Source organism: Mobula hypostoma, chromosome 7 (genome assembly GCF_963921235.1).
Source record: "Mobula hypostoma chromosome 7, sMobHyp1.1, whole genome shotgun sequence".
Taxonomy (NCBI): domain Eukaryota; kingdom Metazoa; phylum Chordata; class Chondrichthyes; order Myliobatiformes; family Myliobatidae; genus Mobula; species Mobula hypostoma.
This window is the reverse complement of record NC_086103.1, coordinates 158116472-158134525: the sequence shown is the minus strand read 5'-3', so window position 1 is coordinate 158134525 and position 18054 is coordinate 158116472. Positions and strand designations below refer to the sequence as shown.

The 18054-nt window shown below is 42.1% G+C and overlaps 1 protein-coding gene across 1 annotated transcript in view; it reads right to left on the bottom strand.

Moving 5' to 3' along the window:
- The window catches only part of gpr143 (G protein-coupled receptor 143), a 54057-nt gene that overhangs the window by 20503 nt on the left and 15500 nt on the right, over window positions 1-18054 (bottom strand). The window contains exons 4-6 of the mRNA XM_063054911.1: window positions 12095-12187; window positions 9248-9357; window positions 6086-6194 (exon numbers count right to left, since the gene is read on the bottom strand). Of these exons, the coding sequence (XP_062910981.1) occupies window positions 6086-6194; window positions 9248-9357; window positions 12095-12187 (312 nt within the window). The remainder of the gene's footprint in view (window positions 1-6085; window positions 6195-9247; window positions 9358-12094; window positions 12188-18054) is intronic.

Here is an 18054-nt window from a genome sequence, read left to right as displayed (position 1 = left end):
GGAATACAGTCCTAACCGATTCAATCTTTCCTTATAACCCAGGTCCTCCAGACCTGGCACCATCCTTAAATTTTCTCTGTACTCTTTCAATCTTGTTTACATCTTTCCTGTAGCTAGGTGACCAAAACTGCACACAATACTCCAAATTAGAACTCAACATAGCATCCCATCACTGGACTCAATACTTTGATTTATGAAGGCCAAAGTGCCAAAAGCTTTCTATATGACCCTATCTACCTGTGATGCCACTTTCAATGAATTATGGACCTGTATACCTAGATCCCTTCGTTCTACCACTCTCCTCAGTGCACTACCATTCACTGTGTAAGACCTACCCTGGTTGCTCCCAAGGAAGCACAAAACCTCACACTTGTCTTCATTAAATTCCATCTGCCCTATTTCAGTCCATTTTTCCAGCTGACGCAGACCCCTCTACAAGTCATGATAGCCTTCCTCACTGTCCACTACACCCCCAATCTTGATGTTCTCCTCAAATCTGCTGGTCCAGTTAACCACATTTTCATCCAGATCATTGATATAGACGACAAATAACAGAGGACCCAGCACTGATCCTTGCAGTACACCACTAGTCACTGGTCTCCAGTCAGAGAGGCAACCCCCTACTACCACTCTCTGGCTTCCCCCACAAAGCCAATGTCTAATAGAAACCATGGAAAAACTACAGCACAGAAACAGGCCTTTTGGCCCTTCTTAGCTGTGCCGAACCATTTTCTGCCTTGTCCCACTGACCTGCACACGGACCATATCCCTCCATACACCTCCCATCCATGTATCTGTCCAATTTATTCTTAAATGTTAAAAAAGAACCCGCATTTACCACCTCACCTGGCAGCTCATTCCATACTCCCACCACTCTCTGTGTGAAGAAGCCCCCCCATGTTCCCTTTAAACTTTTCCCCCTTCACCCTTAACCCATGTCTTCTGGTTTTTTTCTCCCCTTAACTCAGTGGAAAAAGCCTGCTTGCATTCACTCTATCTATACCCATCATAATTTTATATACCTCTATCAAATCTCCCCTCATTCTTCTACGCTCCAGGGAATAAAGTCCTAACCTATTCAACCTTTCTCTGTCACTGAGTTTCTCAAGTCCCGGCAACATCCTTGTAAACCTTCTCTGCACTCTTTCAACCTTATTAATATCCTTCCTGTAATTTGGTGACCAAAACTGAATACAATACTCCAGATTCGGCCTCACCAATGCCTTATACAACCTCATCATAACATTCCAGCTCTTATACTCAATATAATCTCATCTTGAATTGTAAGTGACTGAACCTTCTTGACCAACCTCTCATGCGGTCCCTTGTCAAATGCCTTGCTAGAGTCTATGCAGACAACATCCACTGCCTTGCCTTCATCCACTTTTCTGGCAACTTCCTCAAAAAACTCTTAAAATTGGTTAGACATGATCTAGCCTGCATGACTATCCTTAATCAGTCCATGTCTATCTGAATACTTCTATATCCGGTCCCTTAGAATATCTTCCAATGATTTTCACACAACTGATGCCAGACTCACAACTCAATAATTTCTTGGTTTCTGTTTAGAGCCTATTTTTTAAAAAAACAGTGGAACATCATTGGCTATCCTCCAGTCCTTGGGTACCTCTCCTGTCACTAAGGAAGAATTAAATATCTGTGCTAGGGCTCCAGCAATTTCTGCACTTGCCTCCTGTAGGGTCTGAGGGAACACCTTGTCAGGCCCTGGGGATTTTTCCACCCTGATTTGCCTCAAGATAGCAAACACCTCCTCCTCTCTAATCTGTACAGGGTCCTTGAAGTTGATGCCTCTTTGCCTCATTTCTATAGACTCTGGGTCTGTCTCCTGAGTAAATACAGATGCAAAAAAATAATTTAAGATCCCCCCCCCATCTGTTTTGGCTCCACACATGAATTAACATTCTGGTCTTCAGAGATCTAATTTTGTTCCTTGAATTCTTTTTACTCTTAAAAATAGCTATAGAATCTCTTAAGATTCTCCTTCACCTTGCCTGCTGAGAAACTTCATGCCTTCTTTTTGCCCTCCTGATTTCTTTCTTAAGTGTTCACTTGCATTTCTTACACTCCATAAGCACCTCATTTGTTCTTACCTGCTTAACCTGCTATTCACCTTCTTTGTTTCTCTTAACTAGGGCCTCAATACCTCTTGAAAAACAAGGTTCCCTACACTTGTTATCTCTACCTTTTATTCGGACAGACACATACAAGCTTTGTACTCCCAAAATTTAGTTTTTGAAGGCTTCCAACTTTCCAAGTACACCTTTGCCAGAAAACAGCCTGTCCGAATCCACACTTGCCAGGTCATTTCTGATACCATCAAAATTGGCCTTTCTGCAATTTAGAATCTCAAACTGTGGATCAGACCGATCATTTTGCATATTTGCTTTGGAACTAATGGCATTGTGGTCACTGGATGCAAAGTGATCCCCCTACACAAACTTCTGTCACCTGCCCTGTCTCATTCCCTAATCGTAGATCCAGTATTGCACACTCTCTTGTTGGGACTTCTATGTACTAATGAAGGTAACTTTTCCAAACACATTTGGCAAACTCTATCCCATTTAGTCCTTTTACAGTGTAGGACTCCTAGTCAATTTGTGGAAAGTTATAATCACCTAGTATAACAAATTCAAGTTTCTTGCAGCAGTCTGTGATCTCGCCACAAATTTGTTCATTTAAATCCCTAGGACTATCGGATAGTCTGTAATACAATCCCATTAACATGCTCATACCTTTCTTATTTCTCAGTTCCACCCATAATGACGAGTTCTCCAGTCTAGCCTGACAGAGCACCAGAGTGACATTTTTACTGACCGGTAATCCCTCCCACTTTGTCATGCCTAAAATAACAGCATGTCAGAATATTGAGCTGTCAGTCCTGCCCCTCCTGCAACCAAGTCTCACTAATGGCTACGATGTCATAATTCCAGCTGTTGATCCAAGCTCTGAACTCATCTGTCTTTCCTACAATACTTCTTGCATTGAAATATACAGTATGGACCTTAGAACTCTAGTCACACCATGCTCAACTTTTTGATTCTTGACTTTGTTTGAGGTCTCACCAACATCTGTCTCCACAACCTCTCCACTAACTGTTCTGGCCTTGATGGGATTTATATACTGGTCTGCAAATAGTAGCCAGGATATGGGATAAAAATTTCAAATGGGAAATAGAAAAACCATGTAATAAGGGCAACGTTATGATAGTCATGAGGCATATCAATATGCAGGTAGATTAGGAAAATCGGGTTAGTGCTGAAACCCCAAGACAGAGAATTTGTAGAATGCCTATGAGATTGCTTTTTACAGCACCTTGTGGTTGAGCCCACTAGGAGGAAGGCAGTTCTGGATTGGGTGTTGTGCAATAACCAGTTTTGATTAGGAAGCTTAAGGTAAAGGAACCCTTAGGAGACAGTGATTGTAATATGATAGAATTCACCCTGCAGTTTGAGAGGGAATGAAAATAAAGTCAGATGTATCAGTATTACAGTGGTGTAAAGGGAATTACAGAGGTACAGGAGAGGAGCTGGTTAATAGCTAGAGGTAATGTAGGCAATTCAGAGGGCAGAGAATAAATACATCCCAAAGGTGAAGAAGTTTTCTAAAGGAAGGATGATACAACTGTGGCTGACAAGGTAGTCAAAGACAGCATAAAAGCAAAAGATAGGGCATATAATTTATCAAAAAATAGTAGGAAATTAGAGGATTGGGAAGCTTTTAAAAACCAACAGAAGACAACTAAAGAAACCATAAGGAGAGAAAAGATGAAATATGAAGGTAAGCTAGCCAATTATATCAAAAAGTTTTTTTGTTAAACATATATAAATAGTACAAAAGAGGTGACAGCTGATATTGGACCACTGGAAAACTACTCTTGGAGGTAGTAATGAGGGACAGAGAAATGGCAGATGAAATTAAGTATTCTACCTCAGTATGCGTCACTAGCAGTATGCGAGAAATTCGAGTGTCAGAGGGCAGAAGTGAGATTAATTGCTATTACTAAGGAGAAGGTGCTTGGAAAGCTGGAAGTAGATATGTTACATGGACCAGATGGACTACACCTGAGGGTTCTGAAAGTGGGAGATGAAGAAATTGTGGAGGCATTAGTTTTGATCTTTCAAGAATCACTAGATTCTGGAATGATTCCAGAGGACTGGAAGATTGCAAATGTCACTCCACTCTTTAAGAAGGGAGGAAGGCAGGAGAAAGGAAATTAAAGGCCAATTAGCCCAACTTCAGTGGCTGGGAAGGTGTTTGAGTCCATTATTAAGGATGAGGTTTCAGGATACTTGCAGCCACTTGACAAAGCAGGCCAAAGTCAGTATAGTTTCCTTAAGGGGAAATCTTGCCAGATACATCTACTGGAATTCTTTGAGGAAATAATGGGCAGGGAAGACAAAGGAGAGTCAGTGGATAGTGATTACTTCGATTATCAGAAGGCCTTTGACAAGGCGCCACACATGAGGCTGCTTAACAAGTTAAGAGTCCATGGTATTACAGGAAAGATACTGGCATGGGTAGACAATTGGCTCACTGGCAGGAGGCAAAGAGTTAAAAAAAATGAGGGTGTACTCTTAAAAAAAAAGTGGGTGCTCCGAAGGAGTCTGCATTGGGACCCCTTTTTTCATGTTATGTGTCAATGATTTGGATGCTGGAATTAATGGCTTTATGGCCAAGTTTGCAGACAGTACAAAGATAGGTGGAGGGTCAGGTTGTGCAGAGGAAGCAGGGAGTCTGCAGATGGACTTAGACAGATTGGGAGAATGGGCAAAGAGGTGGTAGATGGAATATAGTGTCAGGAAGTGTATGGTCAGGCACTTTAGAAGAAAGAATAAAGGCGTAGTCTGTTTCCTAAATGGAGAGAAAATTCAAAAAATCTGAAGTGCAAAGGGTCTTGGGAGTCCTTGTGCAGAACTTGCTGGCTGAGTTGGTGGTGAGGATGGCAAATGTCATATTAGCATTCATTTCAAGAGGACTAAAATATAAAAACAAGGATGTAATGTTGAAACTTTACAAAGCACAAGTCAGCCTGCGCTTGAAGGATTTGTGCAGTTTTGGGCACTTTATCGAAGAAAAGCTGTGCTGGCATTGAGGGGGCCCATAGGAGGTTCATGAGAACGGTTCCAGGAATGAAAGTGTTAATGTGTGAGGAATGTTTGATGGCTCTGGGTCTGTACTCACTGGAGTTTAGAAGAATAGAGTGGTGGGGCGGGGGGGAACTCATTGAAACCTATCGAATACTGAAATGCCTGGATGGAGTGAATGTGGAGAGGATGCTTCCTATAATGGGTGAGTCTAGGACCAGAGGGCACAATCTCAGAATAGGGAGATGTCCATTTTGAACATAGATGAGAACATTTTTTTTAAAAAATGGAGGGTGGTGAGTCTGTGGAATTCATTGCCACGGACAGCTGTGCAGGCCAAGTCATTGAGTACATTTAAGGCAGAGGTTGATAGGTTCCTGATTAGTCAGGGCATCAAAGGTTATGGGGAGAAGGCAGGAGAATGGGTTGAGGGGTATTACATCAGCCATGATGGAATGGCAGAGCAGATTCGATGGGCTGAGTGGCCTAATTCTGCTCCCATATCGTATGGACTGAATAACATGTTCACGAGGGAGCTGAAATGAACTCAATGGACAAAATAGCCTTTGTTTTGGGCCATTACCACTAATGGCTATAGAAACCCTGACCGGCGATGACACCCACCTCCCCACAGTATTGCAGAAACCATTGGTTTCAGCAGCAAACGATCCTCATGATTACTGGACCCTTCATTGTGAAGTCCTGCTTTGTGTGCTTTATGAGGGCTTATAACTGAGATCAGGCTATTTCATGTGGAGGAAGGTTTTGAAGAGATATTGCAGTAGGCACTAAGATTGAGATCAAGCATGGCAGGATCAAAAGAACTAAATGTTCTACTCCTGCTCCAATGTGCTCATTTGATCTTGGTAGTGCACATCACTGCACAAACATGCATTACGGGACTCTTGGATGAAAAGAAAATCCTGTTAGTAAGTTCAAATGATACAGAATAGCCAAGGTAGTTAAATGCCATCTCTTACCAAATAATAAACACAAGCAGAATCTTGAAAAACCTTAATTTAATCTCTGTTGACAAACGCCTTTCATTTTCTGTGTAGATACCCTGTCTTCCCTTCAGCAATGAAGAAACTGAAAAATAAAGGACTTCCTTTGAACCCCATGGCATAGAACATCTTAACATATACAAATCAGCACAGATCAGATGGATCATTCACATGCAGAATCCTACAATATTATTACATTCAGAAATACTATCATATACAGCATATAGTGATCCAAATTGAAAGAAACTGACTGACAGCGTTAGTTTCCTCAGTGAATTGCACACCACAGCTTCCACAGGCAAGTGAAAACATGCTGCCTGGTGAATTAATACAGTGCCTATAAAAAGTATTCCCCTCGCCCCCCCCCCGCAGACATTCTCATGTTTTGTTGTTTTACAACATTGAATCACAGTGAATTTAATTTGCCTTTTTTAACACCGATCAATAGAAAAGACTCTTTCATGTCAAAGTGAAAACAAATTTCTACAAATTTGGTCTAAATTTATTACAATTATTAAACCCAGATTATTGATTGCATAATTATTCATCGCCATGAAGTCAGTATTTAGTAGATGCACCTTTGGTAGCAATTGCAACCTTGAGTCTGTGTGGATAGGTCTCTATTAGCTTTGCACATCTGGACTCTGCAATTTTTCCCCATTCTTCTTTACAAAACTGCTCAAGCTCTGTCAGATTGCATGGGGATCGTGAGTGAACAGCCATTTTCAAATCCAGCCACAAAATTCTCAACTAGATTGAGGTCTGGACTCTGAGTTGACCACTCCAGGATATTAACTTAGTTGTTTTTAAGCCATTCCTGTGTAGCTTTGGCTTTATGCTTGGGCTCACTCTTGCTGGAAAACAAATCTTCTCGCAAGTCGCAGTTCTCTTGCAGACCGCAATAGGTTTTCCTCCAGGATTTCCCTGTATTTTGTTGCATTCATTTTACCCTCTACCTTCACAAGCCTTCCAGGGGCTGCTGCAGTGAAATATCCCCACAGCATCATACGGCCACCACCATGCCTCATGGTAGGGATGGTTTGTTTTTGATGATGTGCTGTGTTCGGCTTACGCTAAACACATCATTTAATCTGATAGCTAAAGGTTCAATTTTCATTTCATCAGACCAAAGAACATTCTTCCAGCTGACTTCAGAGTCTCCCACATCCTCTGGCAAACACTAGCTGAGATTTCATGTGAGTTTTTTTCAATTGTGGCCTTCACGTTGCCACTCTCCCATAAAGCTGCAACTGATGAAGCACCTGGGCAACAGTTGGTGTATGCACAGTCTTTCCCATCTCAGCCACTGAAGCTTGTAACTCCTCCAAGAGTTGTCATAAGTCTCTTGGTGGCCTCCCTCACTAGTCCCCTTCTTGCATGGTCACTCAGTTTTTGAGGACGACCTGCTCTAGGCAGATTTATAGTTGTGCCCTATTCTTTCCATCTCTTGATGATTGACTTAACTGTACTCCAAGGAGCATTTAATGACTTGGAAATTTTCTTGTTTCCATCTCCTGACTTGTGCTTTTCACAAAGTAACTTTGAGTGTTCTTTTGTCTTCATGGTGTAGTTTTTGCCAGGACACTGACTCACCAGCAATTGGACCTTCCAGATACAGGTCCTGACGAAGGGTCTCGGCCTGAAACGTTGACTGCACCTCTTCCTACAGATGCTGCTTGGCCTGCTGCGTTCACCAGCAACTTTGATGTATGTTTCCAGATACAGGTGTATTTTTACTACAATCAATTGAAACACATTGACTGCACACAGGTTATCTCCATTTAACTAATTACGTGACTTTTAGAACCAGTTGGCTGCACCCCAGTGATTTGGTGTGTCATATTAAAAGGAGCGAATACTTATGCAACAATTATTTTGTGTTTTATATTTGTAATTAATTTAGATCACTTTGTAGAGATTTGGTTTCACTTTGACATGAGAGTTTTTTTCTGTTTATCAGCATAAAAAAGCCAAATTAACTCCACTGTGATTCAATGTTGTGAAACAATAAAACATGAAAACTTCAGGGAAGGGGGGATGAATACTTTTTATAGGCACTGTAAATGCACACACAAAATGTTGGAGGAATTCAGCAAGTCAGGCAGTGTCTATGAAGGAGAATAAACAGTCAACCCTTCTGAAGGGTTTTGGTCTAAAATGTTGACTGCTTATTCCCCTCCAAAGAGTCTCCAGCATTTTGTGCCTTGCCCAAGGTTTCCAGTGTCTGCAGAATCTCTTGTGTTTATGACTTAATAGATTAATTTTTTCCCCTCCCTCACTCACTCCCATGGCACAAATAAATGGCCCTCAGTCATCAGGTAAATTAATTATACTCCTCATTTACCAGGTTGTGTTTGCTCCTTCTGCCACTCGAAGGCCTTGAATTATTCCTCCCATGAGTCTCTGCCAACTCTCTGCTCAGCTTGAATGGAGAGCAGAATGCCACCACAAGCCACCAGTAGGAATTGGGATTACACAGCACCAATCATTAGCAGAAGGAAGGAGTTGTGGATCACACAATTCCATTTCCACTTTTCAAGGAAAGCCAAGGTCTGTGCAATCAGGAATCCCATGATTCTTATTCACTAATCAGATAGCTGGAGGACGATGGTGACTCACCAAAGAGAAGTGCACTTTCATTCTATAATTCATGCTGTTAAACAGAGGGTAAAGCAGATAGCGCCAAACACTGGTGGAATGAAGCAGTTCCTGGTGAATGGTATGTAGCTTACATCTAGCTAGTAACACAAGATGGGAGACAGAGGTGTGGAGCAAATACCGATTCATGGGTGACATTATATTACCCGTGAATATTATTCCCTCGGAGTGTGAGCACACTAAGTCAGCCATGGGCAACATTACAGTAGGCCCAATGCCTGTACAGGAATTTCCAGGGGAAGGAACTGGATAAAAACCACAGAGGTTGAATTTTCCCCAGTGAACTAGAGGCGCTGTGGTCGATAGTACCTCAGCAGAGACCAACCTGTGCAGAATCTGGAAACTAAATCTCAGGCCCTTACAGTTCATTAATCACCAAAAGCCTCCGAGAATTGCCACTTCTTTAAATGTTGAAAACGAACTCATGAGCAACTCTGGCATAAGTCATACCAACAGTGAACAACTCTTTATTGATCCTACCTGCAGATGCAGCTTTCCCAAACAGAATGGGGTTAATAAACAGAACGAGTAACAGTGGAGCATAGGTGGTGACGTAATGTGGAACTGCATGCTGTAGTCCATTTTCACAGCTGAAAGATAATTAAACTTATGTTAGCCATGCCTGGGAATTGGTGGTAGGGTAATTCTGCCTACCACAAAACATGGTCTCAGACTGAGTTGAAATGTCCCGGGACAACATTGTGGGCTGAAGGGCCTGTACTGTACTGTAGTGCTCTACGTTTCATGTTACAACAAGAATGTGCTTGTGAGAACTCCTAAAACCTTAAATGAACAAAAACAAGTCAGAATTAAATGTTTTCTCACTAGTAGAGGAGGATTACATTATCAGTTACATGTGTTAATCTGGATATATACTCAAAAGCTGGTTGATATCTGAAAGCTGTTTCCCACTATCTTGCTCCTATGACCACCATTTAGTAGTTTATTGAAGTCCGGTGTGGGGCTCAGATCTGTAAATTGATCTTTTTTGAGAGTGAGTTATGGGATCCATGACATGATATGCCGTGACCATATCAGGGGTCTGTCCTGGGGCCAGCATGCAAGTGCCATCACAAACTGTGCCTCTACTTTCTTAGAAGTTTACAAAGATTCGGCATGTCACGTCTAAAACTTTGGCCAGCTTCTACAGATGTGCAGTGGACCTGACTGGTTGTATCATGGCCTGACATGGAAACACCAAATCCCTTGAATGGATAAGCCTACAAAAGGTAGTGGATACAGCCCAGCCCATCACAGGCAAAGTCCTCCACATCATCAAAAACATTTACAAGGATTGCTGCCACAAGAAAGGAGCATCCATCTTCAAGGACCCCATCATCCAGGCCACGCTCTCTTCTCAGTATTACCACCGCTCTGGATGTACAGGAGTCTTAGGTCCCATACCACCAGCTTCAGGAGCAGTTATTACCCCACAATCTGGCTCCTGAACCAGTGTGGATAACTCCATTCGCCTCAACACGGAACTGACTCCACCATCGATAAACTCATTTTCAAGAACTCTGCAACTCAGTATTATTTATTTACTTTTTTATTATCATCTGCACAATTTGTCTTCCCTTGCACACTGGTTGTTTGTCAATCTTTGTTGTTTATAGTTCTTCCTAAATTCTATTGTATTTCTTTATTTTTCTGTAAATGCCTGCAAGAAAATAAGTCTTGAGGTAATATATGGGGACATACACGTAGTTCCGTATTAGATTTACTGTCATCTTTGAACTTTGATACTTTGATGATGGAACAGCTCATCGGCTAATCAACTCACCACTCTGCAGAACATTTGAAGGGAGGTTCGCTTTTACTGTACACCCATCAGCCGTGTTGGGCCACTTTATAGGCCAACGATTTTGATGATGGAATTGATGGGCTTTTGGCCAAGTTTGAGCATGATACAAAGATAGGTGGGTGGGCAGGTAGCATTGAGGAAGCAGGGAGTCTGCAGAAGGACTTGGACAGATTAGGATGACACGCAAAGAAGGTCCAGAGGTTGTTTGTAAGAATGATTCTGGGAATGAAAGGGTTAATACACGAGGGGTGTTTGTTGGGTCTGGGCCTGTACTTGCTGGAGTTTAGAAGAATGAGGGGTGATTTCACTGAATCCTATGAAATATTGAAAGGCCAAGACAGAGTGGACATGGACAGGATGTTTCCAATAGTGGGCAAGTCTCAGCACAGCCTTAAAACAGAAGGACATCCTTTAGAACAGAGATGAGGATGAACTTTTTTCAGGAAAAGGGTGATGAATCTGTCAATTCACTGTCACAGATGGCTGTGGAGGTCAAGTCATTGGATATAAGTCAGGCAGAGGTTGATAGGTATTTGATTAGTAATGGTGTCAAAAGTTACAGCAAAAAAAGCAGGAAAGTGGGTTTGAGAGGGAAAATAAATTAACCATGATAGAATGGTGGAGCAGATTCAATGGGCTGAATGGCCTAATTCCTCTGTCTAGGTCTTATCCAATGAACTCATGCACTAATGTCATTATGTTAATTTTGACGTAAATAATGTATCATTATGTTAATTTAAGTATTTTAACATGCTTGTAATGTTTATAATGTACTGCTGCTGCAAAAAGCCAATCTTCATGGCATTTATACCATGTACGATTATGACAATAAACTTGAACTTGAGCCCAATGCCAGGGGTGTTGTGATACAATTGTTAACCATCATGAAAGATACACCTTTGAATAATATAATTTAGAAGCTGCAGAAGGTGTTGAAATTCTACTATTGCCTTTTCAGTCAAGTGTGTGGGAAGTAGCGTTCAGCAATGTTAAACAATCATAAAATATTTTTTAAACTGCATCCAGTTTGTGAAAGTTAAGAGGGAAAAAAAGCTCATCCAATCCTACCCAGGGTCACAGAGCACTGAAACAAACCTTTTGGCCCACCAGCTCCCTGCTGACCATCAAGTACCTATATGTACATAAGAACGTAAGAAATAGGAGCAGGAGTAGGTTGTCTGGCCCATTGAGCCTGCTCCATTTAGTAAGATCATGGTTGATCTTATTGAATGGCTGTCTTTCCACCTGCCTGTCTTTCCCCCATAACTCTTAATTCCCCTCATTTGTAATGTACTAATCACATTTACCAGTATGGCCCAAGGCCCACAGTGCCTTGGCAATTCAAGTGCTCATCTAATTGTTTTTTAAAAGTTGTGAAAATATCTACTTCTACCACCTTCTCAGAACACGTCCCAGATTCCTGCTACCCTCTCAGTGAAGGTCCCCTCTTAACCTTGGAAATCCTCACCTTAAAACCCATGCCCTTTTGCCATTAGGTATCTCTTCCATGAATGTGGACCTACCTGGAAATCGAGGGATAGTAGAGCATGCTTACACCTTCGACACACAAGAGGATTGCCAGACCCCAGGTCAACATGTGGTACAGCACAAGGATACTAAAAAAAAACAAATAACTTTTAATATCTATTAGTAGTCAAAGCGCAGAAGACACCAAGATCAGGGGCGTAGTGCACAGTGAGGAAGGCTATCAAAGATTGCAGCAGGATTTGGACCAGCTGGAAAAACGGGATGAAAATGGAAGATTGAATTCAAAGCAAACAATTGGGAAGTGCTGCACTTTAGGAGGACAAACCAGGGTAAGTCTTACACAATGAGCAGTAGGCCACTAAGAATGCGGTAGAACTGAGGGATCTGGGAATACAGATCCATAATTCATTGCAAGTGGTGTCACAGGTAGATAGAATTGTAAAGACGGCTTTTAGAACATGGGCCTTCATAAATCAAAGTATTGAGTACAGGAGTCGGGATTATTTTAATGTTGTATAAGACTTTGGTGGACCCCTATTTGGATCATAGTGTGTCGTTCTGGACACTTACCTACAGGAAAGACATCAATAAGATTGAAAGAGTGCAGAGAAAATTTACAAGGCTATTGCAGGGACTTGTGGACCTGAGTTATAGGGAAAGATCGAATAGGTTAGGACTTTACTCCCTGGAGCACAGGAGACTGAGCAGAGATTAGACAGAGGTATACAGAATTATGAGGGGTATAGAAAGAGTAAAAGCAAGCAGGCATTTTTCACTGAGGTTGGATGAGATTATGGGTTAAGGGTGAAAGGTGAAATGCTTAAGGGGAACATGAAGGAGAACCTCTTCACTCAGAGGGTGGTGAGAGTGTGTAACAACCTGCCAGTGGAAGTGGTGGAAGCAGGTTTCATTTCAACATTTAAGAGAAATTTGCTTAGGCATATAGACGAGAGGGGAATGGAGGGCTATGGTACAGGTGCAGATCGATGGGACTAGGCAGTATAAAAGTTCATTATGGACTAAATTGGCCAATGGGCCTGTGTCCCTGCTGTAATATTCTAGAAAACTAGAAACTATAGGGCATCATAAGGCCACAGATTCCCATCTTTGGATACTGTGCCACATCTTCAGTTGTAAAGATTATCAGCCCATGCTTTCCTCTCCAAAGGGATGGCTGCACAAGACTGGGGGATGAGGCAGAGGAAGGAAGGGAAGGGTATTACCACTGGAAACCTGACAGGGGGCAGCACTGTCCAAGTTCCACTGCAGAGGTCTCAGATGAGGACTTCAAAGGGCAGCTTTCACAAGGCAGTTTGCAGTGAAATACTTGCTCCATAGATTCCCTGGAATGTCGGAGAACGAGGAGAGATTTGATAAAGGTCTACAAAATTATGAGGGGCATAGATAGAGTAAATGCAACCATGTTTTTTTTCTTCCCCACAGGCATTGGGTGAGACTAGAACTAGAGGTCATAGGTTAAGGGAGAAAGGTGAAATATTTAAGGGGAACTTGAGGGGGAACTTCTTCATTCAGGGGGAGCTACGAGTGTGGAACAAGCTCCCAGCGTAAGTGGTGGATATGGGTTCAATTTCAACATTTAAGAGATGTTTGGATAAGCACATGGATGGGGAATCGAGAGCTATGGGTCCAGATGTGGATCAATAGGACAAAGCAGAATAATGAACTAATTAGGCATGAGGTGTTATGCAGAGCTTGAAGCCCATCCTTTCCTGTGATTGTAAGTGGTGACAGGGTGTGCCACTGAAAGAGTTGGGGCAGAGTTACTGACAGAGTGGTAGGGACAGGCCATGAGGTTGCCTCCTCTTGCTAGGCAGCTACTCCCTATTGGTTGGGAGGCTATATAGCAAATAGCAGACCACCACCCATCTCGGTTCTATCTCCCTGCAGAGTGCTCCAGGAACTCTCGACACATTTACACGCCTGCCAGCACCGCATCCAGTCCAAGATTCGGGGTTTTCTTTCCAACATTGGAGCACATCAGTTCGGCCAACTTTATCACCCATCTCCAGTCACCCTTAAGGTGGTCATGGCAAGTCCCCTTCTTGAACCTCCAAGTCCTTCTTATGAAAGTATTTCCATACTGTAGTTAGCCAGTGAATTCCGGGATGACAATGGAAGACCAGGGATGCATTTCCAAGCCGGAATGTTTTGTGACTTGATGTATTTCCATGCATCTGTAAGACCATAAGATATTGGAGAAGTAGGCCATTCGGCCCATTGAGTCTACTCCACCGTTCAATCATGGGCTGATCTAATTCTTCCAGTCATCCCCACTCCCCTGCCTTCTCCTCATACCCTTTGATGCCCTAGATAATTAAGAACCTATCTATCTCTGCCTTAAATACACCCAATGACTTGGCCTCCACAGACACTCGTGGCAACAAATTCTGTAGATTTACCACCCTCTGATTAAAGTAATTTCTCCGCATCTGAGTTCTAAATGGACATCCTTCAATCCTGAAGTCATGCCCTCTTGGCCTAGACTACCCTACCATGGGAAATAACTTTGTCATATCTAATCTGTTCATGCCTTTTAACATTTGGAATGTTTCTATGAGATCCCCCTTCATTCTTCTGAACTCCAGGGAATACAGCCCAGGAGCTGCCAGACATTCCTCATATAGTAACCCTTTCATTCCTAGAACCATTCTCATGAACCTTCTCTGAACCCTTTCCAATGTCAGTATATCCTTTCTAAAATAAGGAGCCCAAAACTGCACACAATACTCCAAGTGTGGTCTCACGAGTGCCTCAACATCACATCCCTGCTCTTATATTCTATACCTCTAGAAATGAATGCCAACATTGCATTTGCCTTCTTCACCACCAACTCAGCCTGGAGGTTAACCTTTAGGGTATCCTGCACAAGGACTCCCAAGTCCCTTTGCATCTCTTCATTTTGAGTTCTCTCCCCATCTAAATCATAGTCTGTCCGTTTATTTCTTCCACCAAAGTGCATGACCATACACTTTCCAACATTGTATTTCATTTGCCACTTCTTTGCCCATTCCCCTAAACTATCTAAGTCTCTCTGCAAGCTCTCTGTTTCCTCAACACTACCCTCTCCTCCACCTAACTCCACTGGTAACCGGCAGCCAGCCAGAATAGGATCCCTTTATTCCCACTTTCTGTTTTCTGCCGATCAGCCAATGCTCCACCCATGCTAGTAACTTCCCTGTAATTCCATGGGCTCTTATCTTGCCAAGCAGCCTCATGTGTGGCACCTTGTCAAAGGCCTTCTGAAAATCCAAGTACACCATATCTACTGCATCTCCTTTGTCTACCCTACTTGTAATTTCCTCAAATTGCAGTAGGTTTGTCAGGCAGGATTTTCCTTTCAGGAAACCATGCTGGCTTTGGCCTATCTTCTCATGTGCCTCCAGGTACTCCATAATCTCATTCCTAACAACCGATTCCAACAACTTCCCAACAACTGATGTCAGGCTGACAGGTCTATCATTTCCCTTCTGCTGCCTCCCACCCTTCTTAAATAGTGGAGTAACATTTGCAGTTTTCCAGTCATCCAGTACAATGCCAGAATCTATTGATTCTTGAAAGATCATTGTTAATGCCTCCGCAATCTCTTCAGCTACTTCCTTCAGAACCCGAGGGTGAATGCCATCAGGTCCAGGAGATTTATCCACCCTCAGACCATTAAGCTTCCTGAGCACCTTCTCAGTCATAATTTTCACTGCACAAACTCACTTCCCTGACAGTCTTGAATGTCCAGTATATTGCAGATGTCTTCCACTGTGAATACTGATGCAAAATAAGCATTCAGTTCCTCTGCCATCTCTGTGTCTCTCATTACAATACCTCCAGCATTATTTTCTATTGTCCTGTATCTACCCTTATCTCTCTTTTACCCTTTATAAACTTAAAAAAGCTTTTAGTATCTGTAGCAGTAGAGATCACAAGTTTGGGAGGCCAATTGCTACAGGAGAAATTTGTAGATGGTTCACACTGCAGTCACTATGCACCAGTTGTGGATCACTCAGCCTGCTGTGTCCTGGGTAGTGCTGCTTTACTGTTGTTGGAAATACATTTGTGCAGATGAATGAGGAACGTGGAAAGGTGTAGTTAAATATCTTGTGCCATAGGTACTCTAAGGGTTCACTTTGCACCCCCGCCAAAAAAAAATCGTGCTCACAAATCCATTTCTCTATCTCAAACTGCTCAGTAGTTAATAGGGCTGATGAATAGAAATAATTGTTTAAAAGGGACGAATATTATCTAAAAGCAAGAACTGATGGTTAGGAAAAGAACATACTTATTGGTAAGGACATAATAAAGTTTACATAGAGAGTCCTGAGAATGGGGTTGAGAGGGTTAACGAATCAGCCAAGATGGAGAGACGGAACAGACTCAATGGGCTGAATAGCCTAATTCTGCTCCTTTGTCTTATGGTATTACAGTGCAGGACTAAATTAAGAGGAGAGACACCAGAATGCATCAGGACCTCAAAATTACAGAATTCATAATCTTGTAAATCAAGACAATTTTAAAGCAAAGAAAATCTGGAGAAATGGATCAACGTCGGGTTAAAAATATGGAAATAGTACAGCAGAGGCACAGGCCCTTCAACCCACAGTGTCTCTGCTGAATATGATGCCAAATTAAACAAGCTTCTCTGCCTGCATATGATCCACGTCCTTGAATGCTGAATATCTGCTGGAAAAACCTTTTAATTGGCATTGTATCTGCATCCACCACTATCCCTGGTATCCATTTCTACCCAGAGAGAGAAAAAACATTTTTCCCCTTGGGTAGAAATGTCAAATACTAGTTTGTCTACACTGTTCCCTCTAAGCTGCTCAGGTGCACGGCCGCACAGCAACTGAAATGCTCCCACTAACACAGCCTTTGTTGCTATGCAGCTGGAATTTTATATAATGTAAATACAATTTTTAAATTATGCTACTATAACTGTGAAATATCCTGTAATTACGTTAATGAATATAATCAATCAACTTTCTAAATAATAAATGTACCACAACCTTTACTTCGAAGCATTTTAGGGCTTCAACATTTTTACATTGTCGGTGTTTCAAGATACAACACTGTTACAAATTGTAACAACAAACACAGAATGGAAGTCAGTAACTCATTGTTAATAAACTGTAGGCCTACTGAACACTGACATCGCCTAGTCAATATTCTTAGTAAAGATAATAACCAAAAAAAGCATTTAAAGTGCTGCACAGTTTACAGGCCATGTAAAAATGTCCTGCTTTGAGCAATAGTTGGACCATGCAGCTGTAAAAAAATTAGACGGAACATTGTTGTCTACCCTGTCTACAGTACACTTCAATCCCTTCAGCCTCCAGCGTTCCAGAGAAAATACGAGAAATTTGCTCAACCTCTCCTTATAGCTTATGCACTCTAAGCCAGTCAGCATCCTGGTAAGCAATTTCTGTACCCTTTCCAAAGCCCCCACGCCCTTGGTGCAAAGGGGCAATGAGAACTGTACACAATCAATTAGTACAAAACACATGAAACACTGGCTGTGTCTCTGCCTGGAGCACCCCCCTCAGACAGATTTTCTGGCAGCACAGATCAGGTGTCCAATCTGGAAATCTCTCCGATTTAAATGACTCAGTGGTTTTTGTTAGATGGCTTTTGAGAACCGAAAATTAATAAATACATTGCTAAAAACAGTATGGAATTAAAGAATACTAAAGATTAAAGATTGGCTTTGTCACGTGTACCAGCAAGGATTGTGCTGTTGCCATGCTTCCAGTGCCAACTTAGCATGCCCACAACTGACTAATCCTAACCTTTGGAATATGGGAGGAAACTGGAGAAAACCCACATGGTCACAGAGGGAACGTACAAACCTTTTACAAACAGTAGCAGGGATTAAACCCCGACTGGTGATTGCTGGCTTTTTGTTTACCGTGCTCATGATCTGCTCTTTATCAAATTACGGTATTGCTTTGCACTGTTGTAACTATATGCTATAATTATGTGGTTT